General features: G+C 43.5%; 2 protein-coding genes across 2 annotated transcripts in view; both read left to right on the forward strand.

Moving 5' to 3' along the window:
• The window catches only part of SMARCAL1 (SNF2 related chromatin remodeling annealing helicase 1), a 38,446-nt gene extending 26,881 nt beyond the window's left edge, over positions 1–11,565 (forward strand). Inside the window, exons 10-16 of the mRNA XM_082484352.1 lie at positions 3,110–3,328; positions 4,098–4,168; positions 6,399–6,501; positions 7,603–7,785; positions 8,296–8,396; positions 9,941–10,037; positions 10,418–11,565. Of these exons, the coding sequence (XP_082340478.1) occupies positions 3,110–3,328; positions 4,098–4,168; positions 6,399–6,501; positions 7,603–7,785; positions 8,296–8,396; positions 9,941–10,037; positions 10,418–10,624 (981 nt within the window). The 3' untranslated portion in view covers positions 10,625–11,565. The remainder of the gene's footprint in view (positions 1–3,109; positions 3,329–4,097; positions 4,169–6,398; positions 6,502–7,602; positions 7,786–8,295; positions 8,397–9,940; positions 10,038–10,417) is intronic.
• A 3,902-nt stretch (positions 11,566–15,467) lies between these two features.
• On the forward strand, positions 15,468–19,181 carry RPL37A (ribosomal protein L37a). Its single transcript, XM_082483294.1, has 4 exons — positions 15,468–15,611; positions 16,278–16,406; positions 17,567–17,649; positions 18,893–19,181. The coding sequence occupies exons 1-4, from the start codon at positions 15,609–15,611 to the stop codon at positions 18,954–18,956; spliced, it is 279 nt and encodes a 92-aa protein (XP_082339420.1). The 5' UTR covers positions 15,468–15,608; the 3' UTR covers positions 18,957–19,181.
• The last annotated feature ends 1,066 nt before the right edge of the window (positions 19,182–20,247 follow it).

Genomic DNA, 20,247 nt, shown 5'->3' on the forward strand with positions numbered 1-20,247 from the left:
TCTTAAAAATGCAGCAAGTGAAATGTCACCTGCTTATTTACAAAATATCTCAAGTCTGTTTCCCAAAATACATGCTGTGAATTCATTTTTCAAACTGGGTGAAGTTGGCAAATATTAAATAATTTCTATCTGAGCACATGCTCTGAATTTGTAAGAGTTTGGCAGCTTCTGCTTAACACTGTAATAAGTTTACTGACTCATGTAAGATGCTGTAACACTTTGGTAAGAATATCACAGTTGGAGGCATTTGTTCTGGAATGATATGGATCAAAGCCAGATGTGTATTTTGGCAGAATAAATGTTCTTCTTTTTCCTCTCTCTTCTTTTCCACAATGGGATATACTAAATTACATTTTAATAATTCCAAAAATAATAATCTTTTTTATCACTAGATAGGTGCAGTACAGAACTAGCGTGTTTCCTTGTTTGCAAATTGTTCCAGCAACAGTCAACATAAAAGAAGTATAGTTATCTGAACATACTGTAGGGATTCTGCCCCTATATGCTTTTTAATATGACAATAGATGGTATATTGGCTCTGTTTATTCTTTGTTCTTTCAGTTATGATGATGTTACTTTTCTGAAATGAATTGTGTTACATGGACACAAAACATATGTATTACTTGCTTGTTATGGAAGTGCAAAGTGGAAAAACATGGGCTGCGTGAGTAGAATGAGGTAGCCTGAGGAGAGTGTCCAGGCCCCATAGCAAGCCTTGCTTAGCAGCCAGTCAGCGTTGATCCCTGCTATTTGGCTACCAGCACGCTGAGCAGCGTGGGTAGAGGGTTTGAGGCTGGGTGCTGCACCAGGTGGGTCCTTCTTGGTTCTGGACATCTGCTCTGCTGGGTCCTCAGAGCCTGAAGAAATGCAGCAAGGTCAGCTTTCCCGCAGCGTGTGTAAAGCTAATAAACCCAGCTAGACTTGAGCCAGCTTTTCACAGACGTGAGGGATGTATCTGCGTTGCACTCCTGGTTTCAGGGAAGCAGAGCAGTAATACCCATGTTGGTTTTTGAGGGCTTGGCTTTGATGCAGGTGGACTTATTACCTCTGGCTGTATACCACTGTGCTGTTGTCAGAGCCAAAGTTTTAACTCTACAGGATCCAACTGGCTTTGTCTCTCAGGTTTGAATTGTTTCCTGCTTTAATGAACCAACTATAGATAATCAGATGGTACCATAATTATGTAGGAATAGATTAAGTCAAATGGGTTTTAAAGGTGGCCATAAGTGCCAGAATCTGAAGTCAGTTAAAGGTTCACATCAGTACAACATGGCAGATTGTCCTGTTATGTCTCAACCTGGACTAGGAATGTTCACTTCCAGATATCGGAGAGGTCTTAATTGCCTATAAGCTGTTTGATTCCTCCTCTTTCTATCTCATAGCATGTTCTCATCCCTGTTCCATCAAAGCACCATCCCTTAATACAGTCAGTAATGTGACTAACCTTGTGACTGGTTTGATTTATTTTTGGTCTCATGCATTCCACAGGAGGATGGAGGGTGCAGTGAATGGAACTTTTTGGAGCTTTTTCCTATTTTACTTCCATTTCTGTGTTGCAGCAGGTTTCTCTTGGGGAAGGCAAATAAAAGATAGATAGATTTTTAAGATTAAATCTAGCATTTTTTCACTGAAAGGGTTATTAAACATTGGAATAAGCTGCCCAGAGAGGTGGTGGATTCACCATCCCTGGAGGTGTTTAAGAAAAGGGTAGATGAGGTGCTTAGGGACATGGTTTAGAAGTGGTGGTGTTTTTATCAGGGTAGGTTAATGGTTGGACTTGATGATCTTAAAGGTCCCTTCCAACCTCACTGATTCTATGATTCTATGATTCTATTTTAGCAATTAATGTGGCTCAATGAGAGTGGAGCGGCAGATCAAAGAGGTTGGTGCTGAGGCTCCTCACATCTCCATTATATACATTTCAGGAGGATGTACGTATACATATGTAGGGGATTACTTTGGGTTGTTGTTGCAAGACCGTAGGTTGTATATTTGGCTTTTTTTGGTGACACTGCCAGTAAGACTTAGAATCATTGCTGTGAGGAAGATTTCCCCTCTCCCCTGCTTGGTTTTCAGTGTTACTGTACCTGTATTTCATATACGTATTTGTGAAACTTAAAGGTATCTCTTTATCCTTTACTTCAGCATAAAAACCTTACTGGTCTCCTCTCCAAAAGAAAGTCGTTTACAGATGTTTCTTTTGGGCAATGTACCAATTTTGGTGCCACTGTTTGTCAGCTTAGTTGTTCTTTCCCAGAGAACAAATGATAGGCTGTAGGGTTACTAGTAGGAGAAGTGATGAGCTGAGATTAATTGAACAGATATATATTGTCTGCACACAGGATCTTGGAGGATAGGGCAGGTTCAGAGGCGAGTGCTTCAGGGAGGAGTAAATGAAGGGTTTGTTCAGAGGAGCTTTCAAGTGATGATGCTTTGAAGAGACAGTGCTTGGAGTGATGTATTTTGGGCCACAACTTTTTTTTTTTTTTTTTTTTTTTTGCTTGAATCTGAGCCAAACATGGTAATGGCAGAAACAGAGTATGTCAGGAAGTGGATCAAGAGACAGGTCACAGTGAAAAACAGGCAATTTTGACCTAGCATTTAGTAGGCATGTCAGACAAGTGTTAACATCTCTCTGAATGCATTTGGGTTAAGGATGTTTGTCCTCATGCTGTGAAAGATGATTTTTGTGTCTCTCTCTGCTCAAGGCTGAGGTAAATGTGTGTGCACAGAAGTGCAGTGAGTTCTGTCGGCCTGCCCATTGGTGCAGGTGGAGAGCCGCACAGGAGCACAGCACCTTGCTGTGTGAGGATGAATATCAGGGCACAGTGCTGTGGTAGGGATCCCTACCTTTCTGCATGGCCCTCTTCCCTGCACCTCCTTGAGTGCTTGGAGATAGATAAATGAGAAGTTTCTAAGTAACCGTCTCGTGTTGGGTGGATTAATTTGTATACTTCTGTCTTATTGCCATTTTTGTCAAATCTCTCTTCCTACTGACCATTAAGTTCTTGCCTTGTCCAGTTTCCCTGGAAGTTCATTCTACTCTTGGATTGCCTGCAGACCAGTCTCTTGTAAGTTTGACACTGATAACTGCTTTGATCTTTCCTAGATGCCGTGGGGTTGGGACTACTCTGGATCATCCAACTTAACCGAACTGAAAATTTTGCTGAAAGAGTCCATCATGATCCGACGTCTGAAATCAGATGTGCTTTCCCAGCTTCCAGCAAAGCAACGTAAAATGGTCGTGGTGGCTCCTGAAGGCATTAGTGCAAAGACTAAAGCTGTCTTGGCAGATGAAGCAAAGAAGATGGCCAAAGGATATGACAGTGTAAGTCAGAAACTATTTTCATGATGAGCCATTGTTATTTCAGATTCCTTTATTTAAAAACATCAGTGGAAAAACAGTACCCTGAGTTCCCAGGGAGGTCAGAGTCACACCTCATGTGAAGGCACAATGGAAGCCTGTTGAAGGCACAGATTTAAATTAATGTACAACACAATCAAAACACATGGTCTACTTTGTCCCTTTGTGTGAAATACCATTTTCTCTCTCTTTTTTTTTTTTTCCCCTCCCTCGTTAGTCCTTTCGAATTGTCTTTCATACCTTCTGCCTCTGTACTTACTCTTCTGTCCTGCCTTGTAATCCCATTCACCCTACAAACACAGCAGTAACTAAAGGTGCGAAGAGTGTACTTTTACTTTTTTTTGTTTGTTTTTCTCGTGTGGATGGCAAATGCATGTTCTAGGCTCCTAGGTTGCTAATACAGTTTTGTAAGAACTTAGGAGTTTTTCCTTGCTGTTTTAGTTGGGGAACGCTTTCTCAACTAAAACTATGTTTGTGATAAGCTTGTCATCCAACCTGTAGGAGTTGAGTAGGAGGTAGGAAGGGAGGTGTCAGAAATAGGAGTGTGTGAGTATCTGCCATGCCCAGTGGTGAGTAGGAGAATTTCCCCTCCAGTCCCCTTTTGTTGTGCATTTTTAGGCTGATTTTTTTCCTGGTAAAGTGTTTATTGGCAGCCTCAGACATCCCAGATCTGTAAGCAAGAAGGAGAAAAGGTATTTCTGAGACTCACACTTATTTATCTTTCTCTCTGCAGAAACAACAGGAGAAGGAAGCTCTTCTCCTCTTCTACAACAGAACGGCAGAAGCTAAAATCCATTCAGTTGTGTAAGCTGCATGTCATTACTTCATTCTTGCCTAGTAAAATGTGTTTTTCCGCTGAGAACAGGAAAATGGTGCCTTAGAGATAACAGTGCAGGGACATGAAGCATAGCCTCAAGCCAGCTTAGAAAAAATTGATTTTAATTACAATGCACTAAACATTTCCTTCTCTCAGAGTTTGTAGGCTGAATAAGTCTTCTGATTTCATTCCAGATACGGATCTAAACTGTCATTTGAACTGTCTGAAATTACTTGGTGTTTGGGACTTGGATCAAGTTCCCTGGTCTGGACCCTGTTTCAATTTAAGGAGGAGGGGAGTAATGAAACTAAAAGTATCACCAGAATTTGAGAAAACAAACGCTGCATTCCTGCTGCAGCAGGAACCCTGAGCCAAAAAGCTTATGAGATGGACTGAGCTGTAGTTATAGCACGCTCTAAGGAGGTCACAGGCCCTAATGAAGTTCTTGGCTCTGCCACAGAGCTCACATGGGTCCTCAGTAGCAAAAGTTTTCTATCATAGGTGTGCTTTTAACTCTGTCTTCCCTAGGAATAGTTTCTTTCTGTGACTTTCTGTGCCCTGTCATCCTTAGCCTTTTGCTAGGACTGCAAAGGAGTTGCTTTAGGTCATATAGCATGACTTTTTAATAAGTAGTATGCTAATAACATGTGTCGTGGTTTGGGCAGTTTACTTTTCCACATCCCTCAATGTAAGAACCAGCTGATGTGTGCTGTGTGATTTCACAGTCTCAGACCTTGCTGCAGAATCTGCCTGTTTGACCCAGAACTGTACTTCAGAGTCCCAGCGCTCATTTCTGTAGACGAGTTTCTTCCTTTTATGTTAGTGAACAGTTAGAAGACTTTCTTCCTTTTATATTCAGTTGCAAGTGTGAACTGAATATAAAACCATGAAGTGCTGTTTACTTGACTCTCTGGTAGGAACGAGTCCATTTTTTTCTGGGGTTTAGTAGCATTTAAAATAGCACTTATAAGCTGCTAATGTACAGGACCATCTAGCTAATGGTACCATACTATGATCATCAGTACCTCCCATGTCTTGCCCTTGATGACGGTGTGTTCCATTGCTTCTGTTGAAGTGACTAGCCATTTGTTACATGCAATGTGGGAATGAGATATAAAATAATTGTAATGTGTTGGCACCTGTTTGCCACATTTGAATGTTCACTTTGATATTTGTTTTGCTTTAAAATCCAGCAATCCCACTTCTCTCCCAAGTTTCTTTGTTAAATGATATTCTCACATAATTGGGATCTGAACATCACAAGCCCTGGGATCTGTCTGCAAAGCACTGATACATCTTAATATAGCGCAGGAAATCCCGCTTGGTGTTTTCTGACAGTTGCTGCTGACCTAAGCTGTGTTATATTTAACAAAGAACTTGGTATTCCTGATCTTCACAACAACTTTGTTATCCCAAAGAAAAGATGACATTTGTATCATCTGTTCTGATAGCTGTTGCTATATTTAGTCATAAATGTTAGGCTTTTAGGTGTTTTTCATGCTCCAGTTGTATCACAAGTTACTACAAAGAGAAGGGTTCTATAGCTCAGCTATTAGTCCATGGGAAAAGGCAGATGTTTTCATTTAATTAACACTGTTTAACTGCATTTAGAAGGAGTCTTGTTACCTTTCATTGGTCATTAGCCTATATGCACATGGATAATTCCTAGAAATAGCTGATGTGTTTAGATTGTAACTATAGTAAATTGTAAGTGTGAACCGTTCCAAGAGAAACTACTTTTAGGATACTCTGATGCATGTGTTTAGAGACCTTTGCTTCTAAAATAAAAACAATCCTAAGTATACATAGAAAGGGATAATTGTATACAGATTAGCTTAGCATATTGTGATTGTGCAAAAGTTAGAAATACAGAAGGGTGAACAAAGTTGTCAAATAAGTATAGATGACCTCCAGTTGATTGGTCTGGGATGTCATGTTTCAAGTAGGATATAATAAATTGATTGATACACAAGTATAAACATAGGCAGCTGTCCAGCTGCGTTGAAGAAAAATGAGTGGATTTTCCTGCAATGTCTTTTTTAATCTGTAGGAGGCTTGACTTGCTACTTGCATTTTACTGCAACTTTTTAATGCTAGCTTATTTCTTAGTTTCTGTGTATAGATAAGCAGTATCTTTAAAATTTGTTGTGAGCAAAGCCTGTATTCTCTCAGCACGTAGTTTAGAGTTTTGGGGTTTTTTTTCCTCTTTTATGTTAGAGAATACATCCTTGAGTTACTGGAAAGTGGAAAGGATAAATTCCTGGTGTTTGCTCATCACAAGATAATGCTGGATGCAATAGTTGCAGAACTGGAGAAGAAAGTAAGTAATTGACTGAGTTGTCTTAACTTTATTAATATTCCAGCTTCAAAGCTGTTTAAGAGCTCCCTAGAGTTATTGCCAGTTAGATAGTTTATGAAAGTTAGTGGCAGAGATAATTTCTACTTGCTGTGCTTCTGAACGTGCCCTTCATTGAGGGAGCTGAGCTGTCAGGGTGAATGCCTCACAGGATGCACTTTGTACTAGCTGAATGGCTTTTGTTGTATTTAATGTTCTTTAATCTCCATCCTTTTCCCTGGAGCTTGTGAATTCTTGGAGGAGTGTTACCCTGTGTGGCCATCTCCGCTTTCCTCAGAGAGGGAGAATGTAACAACACAAGTCCAGCTATGGCTGCCTGCCTTTATCTCTGTGATGCTCTTACATTTTTGAACTGTATGGAGACTTGATAGACCTGCCAATCATCTCTCTGACTTCAGAAGGGTTTTGCTAATTATTCATGTGAGACTTGCATGGATGCACCCCTAAAGAGTTCTGGGTCATGCTGGGGCAGTATGAAGGATGACTTAAGTTAATATTCTAAACTATAAACCACAGTGGCAGTGGTGACTTTGCTGCCTCTGTGACAGCATCCTCCAGTAGAACAAGGAGGTTGGACACTGAAGAGTTATGGCCCCGCATCACCCAAGTTTGTCGTGCCTCTCCTGAGCCTACGTCAGAGTAACTGAATTGTGTAGGATCCCATCTCCTCCCATCACAAACAGCGGAAGACTTAGGGTGGTTGGGGAGGTTATAGCAGGTGTAACATCAGCACACAGACAGTGTTCAGCTTCCTATTAAGTCAGTTGCCTTTCCACTGTACTCAAGTTGCAAACCTGTTGCTGTCCTTCCTGTTGCTCAGGTCTGGTGGGAGAGCAATAGACGTGAGTATTGTCATGCATTGTGAACAGAGGGGAGGTACATTATATGCTGACCTACAGTGCCTCTATCTTAAAGATGAGGAAATGTCTTGAAAATACAACTTGCCTTTTTACTTTCCTGGTTCTGCCTCAGGGAAGGGAAACAGAATCCACTAAAACATGGAAGGAGGATACGGGAAAGGGGACACAAGGCCTCTAAAGAGTATCATCTTCTGCCTTTTCGCAGCGTGTTGAATACATTCGCATTGACGGCTCCACACCTTCAGCTGAGCGGCAGTCTCTGTGCCAGAAGTTCCAGTTCTCAGAGAAGCGCGTTGTGGCTATCCTGTCCCTCACTGCCGCCAACATGGGCCTAACATTGTCTGCTGCAGACCTGGTGGTGTTTGCGGAGCTCTTCTGGAATCCGGGGGTACAAGTCCTTCAGGGGACAAGGGTTGGATGCTCACAGGAGAGCAGAAACATTGGTGCTTAGGAAGAAATGTAATGGACAGGGGACTTTCTCTAGCGGTTTTTCTCTTTCTTTCTCTGATCGATACTTGTCTATGCACCTCCAGCTGCCTGGGCTTGAAGCAGTGAGGCTGGTTACAGTTTCCTGGCTGGAGAAGATGACATGAAATGGAAACACGCTCTTGTTTCTTAACTTCACAGAGCTCTCAACAGCTCACCCAGCCAAGACCTCAAAGGGCCCATCATCAGTGCTGACCCTCTACTTTTGAAGAATGCTCAGTGCCTTTTGGGAACCTGGTGTACCAGATTACTTCTTGGCTTAGTCTATGTTTGAGAATGCAGTTGTTAACAGGATCCAGATGAGAAATAGTCACTAAGCACAAGAAACAAGATCTACTTGTTCTCTGGTGCTTACATTGTTTCTTAGATGTTGCAGCTTTGACTTTTTCTTTGTCGTGTTTTTATATAAAAGGTTTTGATCCAAGCAGAAGATCGGGCACATCGAATTGGACAGACCAGCTCTGTAAATGTTCACTACCTGGTGGCTAAAGGCACAGCAGATGACTACTTATGGTAGGAAGTGAGAAAGGCACTTTGGTTCTCCTGTAATCTATTTTCACTGCTTGTCAGATATGTGATGTAAGGTGCTTAATGTTAGTGTTGATTTCCACAGCCTATGAAGGGAGGAGCAGTAACTGCCAACCAGGGCTGCTGTGAGCTGGCGTCATAGCCTGGCCAGTGGACATAACTAAGTGGATGACAAGCAGGAGGATTAAAAGTAGATATCTGACTAAGAAAGGGCTGTTGAGAGAAATTCTGGGTGAGATGATACAGCTAAAATCTTCACAGCCTCTGTATAAGGAGAAATAATTGTCTTAGATACAGCCCAGAGCATTTGTGTGTTGAGGTACTGTGAAGTGCTGAGTACTTTCAAGCAAAGGTAAAAGACACTGGAGATGGTTCAATGTATCATGGGTCAGGTCTGAGGAGCAGTCTGGCTGCTGAGTGCTTGGACCGGGAGATGCGGAGGAGGACTATGCTGTTGCTTTCCTCTTTCTATTCAGTGAGCCCTTCGGATGGATTAAAGAAATGCTACTGACCCACCTCTGGGGAGTTGTGGTCTGAGCCTTTTTGGCTGCAGTGAGAGCTATCAGTGGGCACTGGCCTTAGGGCTGTGGAATCTGACATCCTGAGGAAGGGGAGGGTCTGAGGAATCCTTAGTGTTGCAAGGGAACTGACCTGCAAATGGTGAAAAGAAATTATCCAACAGCTGGTTCATTTAAAGTCCAAAATTACATCTTTATTACCTTGTTTAAAGGAACGAATTAACTAAGTGAACTTGTGCAGTTCCCAGAATATCATGATGGCAAATAATTATAACCCTACAATGCAGGGATCTGGAAACTGATGCATCGCCCACGTTTCATGGAACGTTAATGACAGTAATTCTGCCTTTATTTGTGAAATGCTGTCCATGCAGTCATTAATGCTTAATGGGAAGGAAATATGGCCCTTCAATGAAGGACAGTGACATCCTTTTTAAAGGCAAGAAAAAGAACAAGACTACGAGGCTATTTCATAAATGCATTAATTGTGATGTAGCCTTTGCTTCTTTCAAAGTGTCCAGTTCGCAGGTGCAGTTAGGACTTCTTGGCCTCTTGGGCCAGAGATGAATTCTTCCTGCTGCAGTATGTTGGGAGATACCCTAGAAATGCTCATGTGTCTGTTGATGGGGATTGCCATTGCTGAAGACACAACCTATTGGGACTCCCTTTAGCTGCATCTTTTTGTTCTGACTTCATACCATTGGTGTTGCCTCAGTCAACTAATTTCCCTACTGGATATGTGTGTTCTCCAGATATTTATAGCCTGAAATCCTCTTCTTGTTACTTACTTAAATTGGATTGATATTTACTTAAATTGTATTGATTGGTATCCCAGAACAGCATACAGTCATCATAAACAAGAGCAGGACAGGTTAAGGAACTAACAAGCTTTGGTAGAAGCGCCATCTTTATACCCCTGTTACATCTTTTTTTCGTCTACACATTGTAAATGACACAGTGTCCTTGCATGATATTTTCTTCCTTTCAGTAATATCTATTTATCTCTCCTAGGCCAATGATTCAAGAGAAAATTGAAGTGCTGGGGGAAGCTGGTCTTTCAGAAACCAATTTCTCAAAAACAGCTGAATCCACTAATTACCGCCCTAAGGTAATTGACCTGAAAGAATATTGATGGTCCCTGGGAGAGATTGAATGGACTTTGGCTTGTGTACATCTAGATTGGCAGGTGATTGGCAGGCTGACCTTACACCTGTTCTGCCTTTAATGCTACAGCTCAGATTCTCCAACTGCTCCCAGGATCCATGCCTTGATTTGGACTGTGTGTAGAGAGTTCCCAAACCTGCTGCATGCAAGGAGACATGATAGCATATACATGTCTCTGAGATATATGTGTATATATGTATGTATGATACATAACACCCATGGGCACTGTCTCGGAGCGGGGGGGAGGGTGCCCTCTGATTGTTGCTCACTTTTTTTTTTTATATGGCAATGTGTATGCAGATTTTGTCTGTTCTAATTTCTCAGCCAGATCCAAAGCAGAAGACCATCTATGACCTTTTCCAGAGGACCTTCTCTGAGAGCAGGGATGACACTGATGAAGTTTTGCTTTTGGAGGCAGCTGATGCTTGCTGTGAGTTTGACTCTGGCAGTGCCTTGCAAGATACAGGAGGAGAGACATGTTCAGTGAGTCCCCCTAAAAAGCGGCGTATTGAGGAGTTTTTTAAAGTGTAATGGTGACAGAGAAAGAGAAGGTGGCGAAGAGATTTTTTTTTTTAATGAAAAAAGACACAACAAAAGCAATCAAGTATTTTTTCAGTTTTCAGAATTAAAAGACTTTAAGTTTTCTGTATCTCTGGTGCGTTTAATCTCGCAGGATGAGAAGGCAATCCGACAGTGTGACAGACGAGCAGCGCACACCTGGCAGCCTGCAGGTTTTGCAGTCCTGGTTTTGCTGATAACTGAGTGGCCACGGGCAAGTAGCATGCTGCTTTTTTCAGCATGTCAGCTTCCACTGTTGTTCTGTTTAAAAACCAGGTAATAGTTGTCTGTCCACAAGGCAGAACTGTTGTGAAGACTAACTTCTCAGCAGTTGCAGAGTGCTTTTAACAATCAGTCTTCCATCTCCAAGAATTTTAGTCTGTATTTATAGGAGTCAGATAACTAGCAAAATTTGGCCTTACTTGGGTCACTCACAAACTGTCTCTCTGGTATTCCATTTGGTGGTGAGGGGAAAGGATCAAGACAGATCTTGATTGTTTTGTGGAGGTGGGGGAGAGGGGAGAGCCCCAGATTTTTGTCTGTGCAGAGCAGTCAGTACCTTGAAACTTAGTAGTAGAACTGTCTGCCAGGAGGTGTGTATTGCCTGTTAGGCACATGTCTGCCTGAGCACACTGATCTCTGGCCTCATCTGCTTAATCTTGGGACCTGCTCCATGGCACGTACTTCTTGTGTCAGTGGAGGGTGAAGCCTGTGCTTACTGCCAGGGATTAAGCCTGGCTGCTCAGGAAGAGAGTGTGTGTGTGTGTTTGTGTGTGTGTGTGTGTGTGTTTTCTTTGAGACTCAAGACTGATTTCCACAGATGAGTGAGAAGAGGGGCACATGTACAGACTTTTGCGCTTGTTTTGTAAGAAACTGATTCTGGACTGAGCTGTTTAAATAAAAAATTGTTTTAAGTCGTGGTTCCCAAGCTTTTTGTACTTTTACTTTTTAGAATTTCATCTCCCATTTGGACCTTAAGCTTGAGAAATATATAATGCAGTGGAAATATTAGTGGGTTTTTTAAATATTTATAATGGCTGAAAGACAGGTCCATTTGGGGACACTTCCTTTCGTGCTTTCTAAACACATCAACTTTCAAAAGGGAAACTCCCATGATGCTTTGCTTACAGATGAATCGACAATTACTTCCATAAGATGTTTAGGCTGGTACCCTAGGACCTGTTATTTGCTCCCATCACAGCTCTGTGCAGGTTACACTGAGAATGCCAAAAGCAGCGCTGTTGTTTGATGCAGTGATTAAAATGCCTGTTTTCAATTTGTGACAGTCTCTATCATGCTCTCAGCCCTGGGAACTGGGAGACCTGAACTCCCAGCCTCGATGCCGCCTGAGCAAACCCGCTCTTTGGTTCCTTTCAGGAGCTTGTGACACATTTGCTGTCCCTTGGGCATGGCCTGATTTCACTTCACGGCGATGGTGCCTTTGCAAAAACTCTAGAGAGCTACTTCTGAGTGGGCTTGATGTAAAGGCAAATGGCTCTGTTTATCACAACTGGTCTCTTTGGGCATCTCTGCATGGTCGTCTGTAATTTTTTTCTGTATTATTGCCAGTGCAGTATAGCGTGATCCCAAATTAATGTCTTTCACATTTCTAGTCTTAGTACTAGAAGATACTTGGAAATGGGTTAGTGTTGAGCAAATGTGGCCAGGGAGCACAGGAGAAGATACAGTTTCACAGAGGTACCAGTTAGCTATGTTTTACAGCCATAATCAGTAGAGAAGAGTAGGGGGAAAGCGAATGGAAGGCTTACATTTAGCTTGTGGAGGCCAGGACCTAACATGCTCTGCAGGTGGCGTGCTTGGCTGTGTGCAGATACCAGACACTGACAAAAAGCCCTCTCTCCCACGGTCAAGGAAGAAAAGGTCTGTGCTACAAGATCAACGTGATAATAACTGGTATATTTTTTCCTGGATCGAAGGGTTTGATTATCCCATTTTCAGCAAGTGTCGTCATGGAAATGCCCTACGGGCTGTGTGTGCAATTGTGCTGGGTGGAGACTTGCTTTTCATTCATGAGTGCAGAAGGTGTTTTGGTGTGTGTGTGCAAGTGTGAAGAGGAGCAGGACCAAGGGTCATGTGACTGGCCAACTGGAGGAAATGCTTTATCTCTGGATTTGAGACCGAGAGCTAAACATCATTTCTCTTGCTCCAAAAGCTGGCCAGGAGATAAATACACACTTTTCGACATTTTAAAATGTCTCTCTTGAACACAGAGTATTTAGACTGTTTCTAGGACACGTGATCTTTCTACTTTCAGAGAGGGATGTTCTGAGTAAGGGGTGAGAAATGTTGCTGCCTGCCTCCTGAAAAAAGTATGGAAAACATTATTTGTATCCCCATATTGTTGTCTCCTATAGGAGTAATTCTCTTCCTCCTTGTAAAGCTACAGCTACTTCAAAACAGTGTTTTTCTGAAAAACTGCTGAAAGTACCCTTGGAGAATTCTGCTTCTCATAAACTCAATTTATCTTATCTATATATTGATAAATCCCAGCCCTGTTAGAGGAGTGCTAGGTGTACTCTTTCTTTGTTAGGGCCCATAAAATCTCAGCTGGTTTGCTGCAGAGTTACAAAGGCTCTTCAAGTACACTTGAGGTTCACTTTATCCTTACTAAAGAAAAAGGGGAGAAGAATCTTGCAGGAAAGTGCTTTTAGTCATTACATCAAGGGATTGGAAAGACTGTGCAGGTCTTAGCCAAATTACACCATTAGTCTGTCATTAATATGATGAGGAGGTGGCTGGGAAGCTGCCAGCAGGCTCAGACAGGATCTCCGAGGCTTGCTGATGAGAATTTGTACAAAGTAGTGTGCAGGTTGCCAGTGAGACCTGCAGGCAGGCTGAGGAACATGCAGTGCTCTTGGGGACTCTTACGCCTGCCCATTGAAGATGGTATAGCTGTAACTTTTTGGCGTTATCTAAAGCTCAGAAGAGTGAAGGGAAGGACCAATCTTAGCAGATCTCGGAGCATCTTCCTGTAACTGGCTGCCTGCTTGTACACCTGTGTCTGCACTCTCACCCACGTTAGAGAAAGGCGTGTTTTCAGGAAGGATGTCAAACCAGGAACAACAGGTAAAAATACCTGGACAGTAAAACGGAGCAGTTCAAACTAAGTCTTCGGCACATGAAGCTGGCCAGGCTGGGGCATGCAGAAGACATGGTGGTGGACCATCGAGGCAAGGCTTTTGTAGCTGTGCTGCCCTGTCTGCATCCATCCATCTTCTCAGTCACTTGGAAGCGTACCGGTTATTTTAGCAGTGCTGGGAATGGCTGTCATCTGATGGCGTTTGGTTGTTGGCAGAGCTGTCTGTAATACTGCTAGGTGAAGCATGTGACCACACACTCTACTGTCACAGCAAACTTTAACTCCATAGATACAGACTGGAGAATAGCAGTAAATCCTCTGTCCTGGATGTGTTGGTTGGCATTTTATTTATTTTTTTTTTTTTAAACAAATAGTCACAAAGCAGCCAAAGGAACTTTTTTTTTTTTTAATACCTTGGTCTCAAAGATGTATCCTGTGAGTCATCATTATGATGAGGATCTGAAAAGGGCAAATATATTCCTAGGATATATCAAATGAGATTTTTGACTCAACAGAGGGAGATGTAAATACCGTTTTCTAAAGCCCTGCTGAGCCCTCACCTGGAACAGGACTGTGGCCCACCAACTCCCGGCAGGGCCCATTCGGATGGCTGGAGGGCATGCAGGTGTGATCAGGGAACACCGAGCCTGGCGTGACAGAGGGAATTAAAAACGTGAGTGTTCAAACCCTTAAAGCAAGAGCCAAGAGAGAATGAGGCGTCTGTCCACGAGCATCTCCAAAAGTACGGACCCTAGCCAGAGAAATGCTAACATAGTGGCATAGTTGTTATTTCCCTATTAACTAAATAGTGAATTAACCCCCTGCCAATGAAGAGGAGGGCTGTCATGGCTTGAGGCAGCTGGGGTGGGTATGGGGAGGAAAAGCACCAGCAAAAAGTACCCGGGGGTGGTTCCTCCGGGTGGGCTGGGCAGCTCCAGCTCCCTCCGGGTGGCAGGGGATGAGCTGCAGCCGGCTCTGTGCACTAAAAAGCTCTCGGGCTAACCGGATTACATTTCTTAATGGAGGTTAATGGGTTGTTAATCCCGTTACGAGCGTTGCAGCTCGGTGGCATTGGTACATGTTTTGCTGCCCGTGATGGGTCTGAGCGGCGCAGGAGCCCTCCCTCCCAGGTACCAGCACCGCGGGTCAGTGCTAGAGGGCTCAGGTGGCCACCACCAGGAGTCCGCCTCCGTGGTGGCACACAGAGGCCGTGATGGCTGGTTGTCCCAACACGGGATGACCCCAAGGAAATCGGGTAGATACTGTGGTTGCACCTGACCAGGTTATCTTGAAACCTCTGGGTTTAGGGCTGTTATGATTTAAGCTTAGAATTCATCCTCACTGATTTTATGTTGTGGTTTGTCTTTTTTTCACCCTTTCTGCAGCTCCAGTCAGATTTGCAGTTTCTTTTTTAATTCTGACATCTACCTACTACTTATTTTTTTTAAAAAAATGAGGTGAGTGAATGTAACTGCTTCATCTCCTTTCCTGGTGTGGGACCTCCTCGGGTGGAAATCCAGGAATCTGAGCTCTCGCGCTACATCTGGGGCTGTAGTACCGCTTGCGTTTCACATTGATACGCGGTGTTTTCTGAGCGATGCATCTTCCAGCACCACGCTGCAGCTGCGTTCCCGTTTGTGTGCTTCGGGCTTGCGATAACTCTATCGCCGTGGCAGGAACGTACGCGATATACAGTGCGACCATAGAGCCCCACACCACCACGCTGCAGACAGGCCCATCCCGCGTCCCGTCCGCCCCGCGCTCGGTCGCCTCGCCCCCTCACTTCCGGCGGCGTCGGCTCATACTGCGCCTGCGCAACTAGGGTTTCCTCTCTCCGCGTCGGCGCCGAGCAGCAAGATGGTGAGTGGCGCCGGGGCGCTGGGGCACATCCGCCGCCATCAGCCCCGGGGCCGCCGCGCTGTGGCCGCGGGGCACGGCTGGGGGCGGTGCGGAGCTCGCTGCGGGCGGGGAACGGACCGGGAGGGTCTGCGGGCCGGACCGGGGCCCGGTGTGGGCCCTGCCGCCGAGCAGGCCTCGTCCCCGCGCTGGGCTGCGAGAGGGGCTCGCTCCTACCTGGGTGGCCTGTGGGAGATGGCCCGAGTGAGAGGAATGGCGAGCCAAGGAGGGGGGTTGCGGGGAGACGCCGGAAGACCGAATAGGCGTCCCAGGAAGAGGCCCGGCCCGGGTTCAGAGCAGACTGCCCGGTAAGGGGGCGGCGGTGCCGGCTGCCGCGTTTCGTGAGAGCGGGCTGGGCTTGAGGGAAGAGGTGGCTTCGCTCGGGTTTGGCTGCCGGACTGTGGCCCTCTGCCCGAAGCGCCCCGGCAGCAGCTGGGATGCTGCGGCAGCGTGAACTTCTCGCCGTTTCATAACTAACACTTACTTACAGCGTCTGGGAGAGGCGTTGCTCGGTTGCAGTGCTGCTTTTGAGTGCCGAGTGGTTTGCTGTCATGTGTCAAGGGAGGGGAGCAGCCGAGGAGGTGGTCATCTCGGTAAAATTGAAGCTTATTCTGGTTTGCCTCCCAACAGGCAAAGCGCACCAAGAAGGTTGGGATTGTGGGTAAATATGGTACCCGTTATGGTGCGTCCCTTAGGAAAATGGTGAAGAAGATCGAAATTAGCCAGCATGCCAAGTATACCTGCTCCTTCTGTGGCAAGGTGAGAGCCCTCCCCTAAAATAGCATTTAAAAATAATTTTGTTATTGATGCTAGAAATGCATTTGATGCTTTGGTAATTTTTCTACCAAAGAGATAACTCGACTAGTTTTGAGACAGTGATTAGTTTGTGAGCTTTAGGCTACTGCCAGAATCCCTTATAAAATAAAAACAGTTAGTAGACATTTCACGTTCACGTTTAGCAGTAGTTAAATAAAAGCAAACATAAAGTATGTTTCATTACACATAATAGCGAGAAACGTTACTGTACTATATGTTCTAGGTATCTGATAAAAAGACCTGACAGAATTAAAACAATGCACTTGTTATCCTCATAATTCAGGCATGACTTGGGCTTTTTTTCTCCCTTTGGTAACTTTACAGAAGGAGGAAGAGAGCTTGCTTTCCCTGCTTAAAATTTTTGATTGCAGTTGCTTACTTAGATTTGTATGCTGTATAACTCTGGATGGGTAAGAATTTCTGATAAGAAATAATCTTACCTGCTTATGTACGTAATCAAAACTCCCTCTTAAATCTGGTTTTTGACAGTTTGAGAGGCTCATCAGCTTGTGCTTTGCCCAGCTAATTTTTATTGGTAGCTGTAAAGCAGGTGGCTTTAAGTGGCTGGAAACTGAGAAATGTTTCCATCTTGTTTTTTTTTACGTTTTGAGTTTTTCTCACATGAAGTAAGAATGTTGATAACCCCATTTGCAGAACTGCCTAAATCCAATATAGGTGTAGGCAAACCCACTGTTACCTTTGCAAGGTGATGGAGACTTGCCTGGGTGAGAGGAGCTCAGTACCCACCGCTCACTCTTTAGATGCTATTCAAAGGGGGACTGGTTTAGGGCGATCTTGAGATGTCCAGGGAGTGTTGACAGCAGTGGTGTTACATTGGTCATCAAACCAGGTGAGAATACCAGTTATTATGACCAGAAGCAGAATTTTTGATGGTGTGCTTAGAAGTGACCCACTTCATATCTGAATGTAAAAGTGTTTCAGAAGGACTTTCCCTGTTCTGAAGAATCTGAATTAAAACATTCCCTGATCCTTGCCTGTCTTAAATAGGCTTACGGGTGATGCTGAAGTCCTGGCCTGAAGTTTGTTGTTTGGCTTTTTCATCTGATGAAGAGTGCATTTATTTTTTTTCCCTTTTGTTGCAGACCAAAATGAAGAGGAAGGCTGTGGGTATCTGGCACTGTGGATCCTGCATGAAAACAGTTGCTGGTGGTGCCTGGACTTACAAGTAAGGAAATGAAGAAGCTCCTATCAGCATTTATTCTTGTATAGCTGAGGCATAATACAGCATGCTTTTTTTATTTTTTTTTTTTTTACTCTACTAGCCATTAAATAGATCTGTCTTGAGTTAGTGCTATGTCAGGGATTTTTTGCCTGCATTGTTCAAATTTGATTGGAATGGATCCAATTGGATTTGATTGCTATTCTTCCCAGTATCTGTTGCACAACTTCTGAGAATATTGCATTTTACCCATCATATTACTGCTGCTGGTTTTGGTGATAAAGCCCAAAAAGACAAAGAAATTTTGGAGGGATCAAAGCAGTTGTTTTATTCTTAAAAAAAAAAAAAAAATGCAAGCTCTGCATCTTTTCCCAAACTTCAAATAAAGAAATGGAAACATCTGCAAATGTGAAACAGTTATTTTTATTTAAGTAGTTTCTTTTGTGCCTTGGCTCTAGTAGCATTTCTTACTGGAGATGTGAACTGCAGTTGTTGCTTGTAGGAGGTATTGTGCTTGAGCCAGCTTTTTGGTGATGTTGGAAGAAAAGGAGCGGCGAGGATGGCTGGTTCATCCAGCCGTCTCAGGGTGGATTCATCTGTATGGATGACACCTGACAGATGTGCCTCCAACCTATTCTAGAAAGATTCAAATAAATTATGCCTCTGAGCTGGGGATTATTTTTCCTTCCTTGATTTTTTTGACTGTATAAAAATTTTAATTGTGTAAGGGAATTCTTACTTCTTTCAAAGCCTAAGCAGCATTTTTTTTATGGTTACTACCATAGACTTTTCAGCTCGGAAACACAGACACAATAGGCAAAAGCAGGTTTACTGCAAGGAAAATTATTTCCATGTTTTGTTTTTGTTTTAAAAGCAGTGAATCATTATCAAATCCTTATTGTGATGGTGCCCTTGCTTACTCCCTTTCTTTACTTTCCTTCCCCCCCAGTTCTGGTAGAAGACACTTGCCCCACGCATAACAGTCGCTAGGAATTTGAGCCTACGCACTTGTGCGTGTAGTCGATGCATGACTGGGTAATTTGGGTTGAGATGTAGCTTGTGAAGTTGCGTGTGCTTCTGTAGACAAAGGCCTACGCTTTGTTGTCATGAAAATCGAAGTGGAATTAGCCCCCTGTTGACAATGCAATCAGGCGATAACTATTTGAAATGATTAGTGCTTTCTCAAAAAAATAACCTTGGCGCGAGTTGTTCTACTGCCACGTGCAGATGACTCTGCTTCTTCTTCCAGTACCACCTCTGCAGTGACAGTCAAATCTGCGATCAGAAGACTGAAGGAATTGAAGGACCAGTAGAAGCTACGTCCTGTTCTTGTGAAACATCGTTTTTTTCCACTGTCAAGATCTGCCATTTTAACAATAAAAAGGTGATAATGGAGTGGAATCACATTGTCTTTCCACAAAAAGTCCAGTCTGTCTTGCTGCACTGTATTTATAACTATGGAGGCATTAGTAGTTCTATCCAGTAGTTGAGTGGCTCTTGTTACTGTTGAAGGCAATAAAAAACACTTTTCCTTTCCAGTTAATTGCATACTTTGTTGCTTGAATGCACTGAGGTGAATCTGAGGAAAGCTTAAAGAGCTTGAAGAATCCTGGTGCATCTTGATATGTCCTTCATGTCTGTGCCTTGAGGAATGGTGTAGAGCTCCATGAGTGGAGGAATGGACAGATGTAAGGGCGGAGGAGGGAACATACAAAACCACTCTGCCTCTTCCCATTTGCCTTTGAGGAGGGCTCAGGGGAGCAGGGCACGTGCTGCAAGACAGAAGATCATTATGACTGGCTTGGGGGCAGAGATTGGAATGGTAAAAGAGCAGCTATCATCCTCTGCTGGCTGGTGCCACTGATTTTCCAGCACCAGCTACAGATGATTGCTTAGTACAGCCTGTAGCTGTTGTCTGCAGATCTCAAGGTTAGTCCACGTGACCATGCTCTGTGGCTTGCTCTTCTTAGGTCTGATAGTGGGCTCCCATGTCTGTCTGTTGAAGTTCCCTAATCCATACCGAGTTGCAACAATAAATTTTCATGTTGAGCCAACTCCTTGGACATTCAGTCTTGGAGGAAAAGCTGCTGTTTTAGTTAATAATTGCCTCCAAATCATCTTTATAGACTACCAAGTTTAAGATGCAGGAATACTTTTTTATGGCCTGTTTGTCAGGTGAGTTTCAATTTGGTTTGAGGTGTATGTTTTCGGGTTGTTTTTTTTTTGTGTGTGTGGTTTTTTTTTTTTTTGTCTGGGCTTTTTGTTGACTGCAGCACCTTTGCCATCCTTAGCAGTACAGGTCAGAAAAGACAAATCTTGCTAATAACCTTGATAGCTGCTGGAGGAAAAATAGTAAGCAGGTAGCATAGTGGTTGCTGGCTCTTGCTCCAACTTAAGCTTTAAATGGATTTGAGTGGTGACGAGCTATGGCAATAATGTCATGAAATGAGCCTGGCATCTTTGAAAGGCAGATTCAGAACTGGACCTAAATAGGAGCCTTTTCCCAAGCTGCAAAAAGTCCATGGCTCAAAAGTTGGCTGCAGTGACCTTGAACTTATTTCCTAAAGGTTTGTTTTGTTTTGTTTTTGTTTTTTTTTTTTTTTT

This window comes from Vanellus vanellus (assembly GCF_965231255.1).
Source record: "Vanellus vanellus genome assembly, chromosome: 5".
Lineage (NCBI taxonomy): Eukaryota > Metazoa > Chordata > Aves > Charadriiformes > Charadriidae > Vanellus > Vanellus vanellus.

What these genes read in the sequence shown, in the direction of transcription:
- RPL37A (XM_082483294.1), top strand. An exon ending in CCTGCTCCTTCTGTGGCAAG is followed by an intron (nt 16,407 to 17,566) that starts GTGAGAGCCCTC and finishes CTTTTGTTGCAG; the next exon opens with ACCAAAATGAAGAGGAAGGC. An exon ending in GGTGGTGCCTGGACTTACAA is followed by an intron (nt 17,650 to 18,892) that starts GTAAGGAAATGA and finishes TTCTTCTTCCAG; the next exon opens with TACCACCTCTGCAGTGACAG.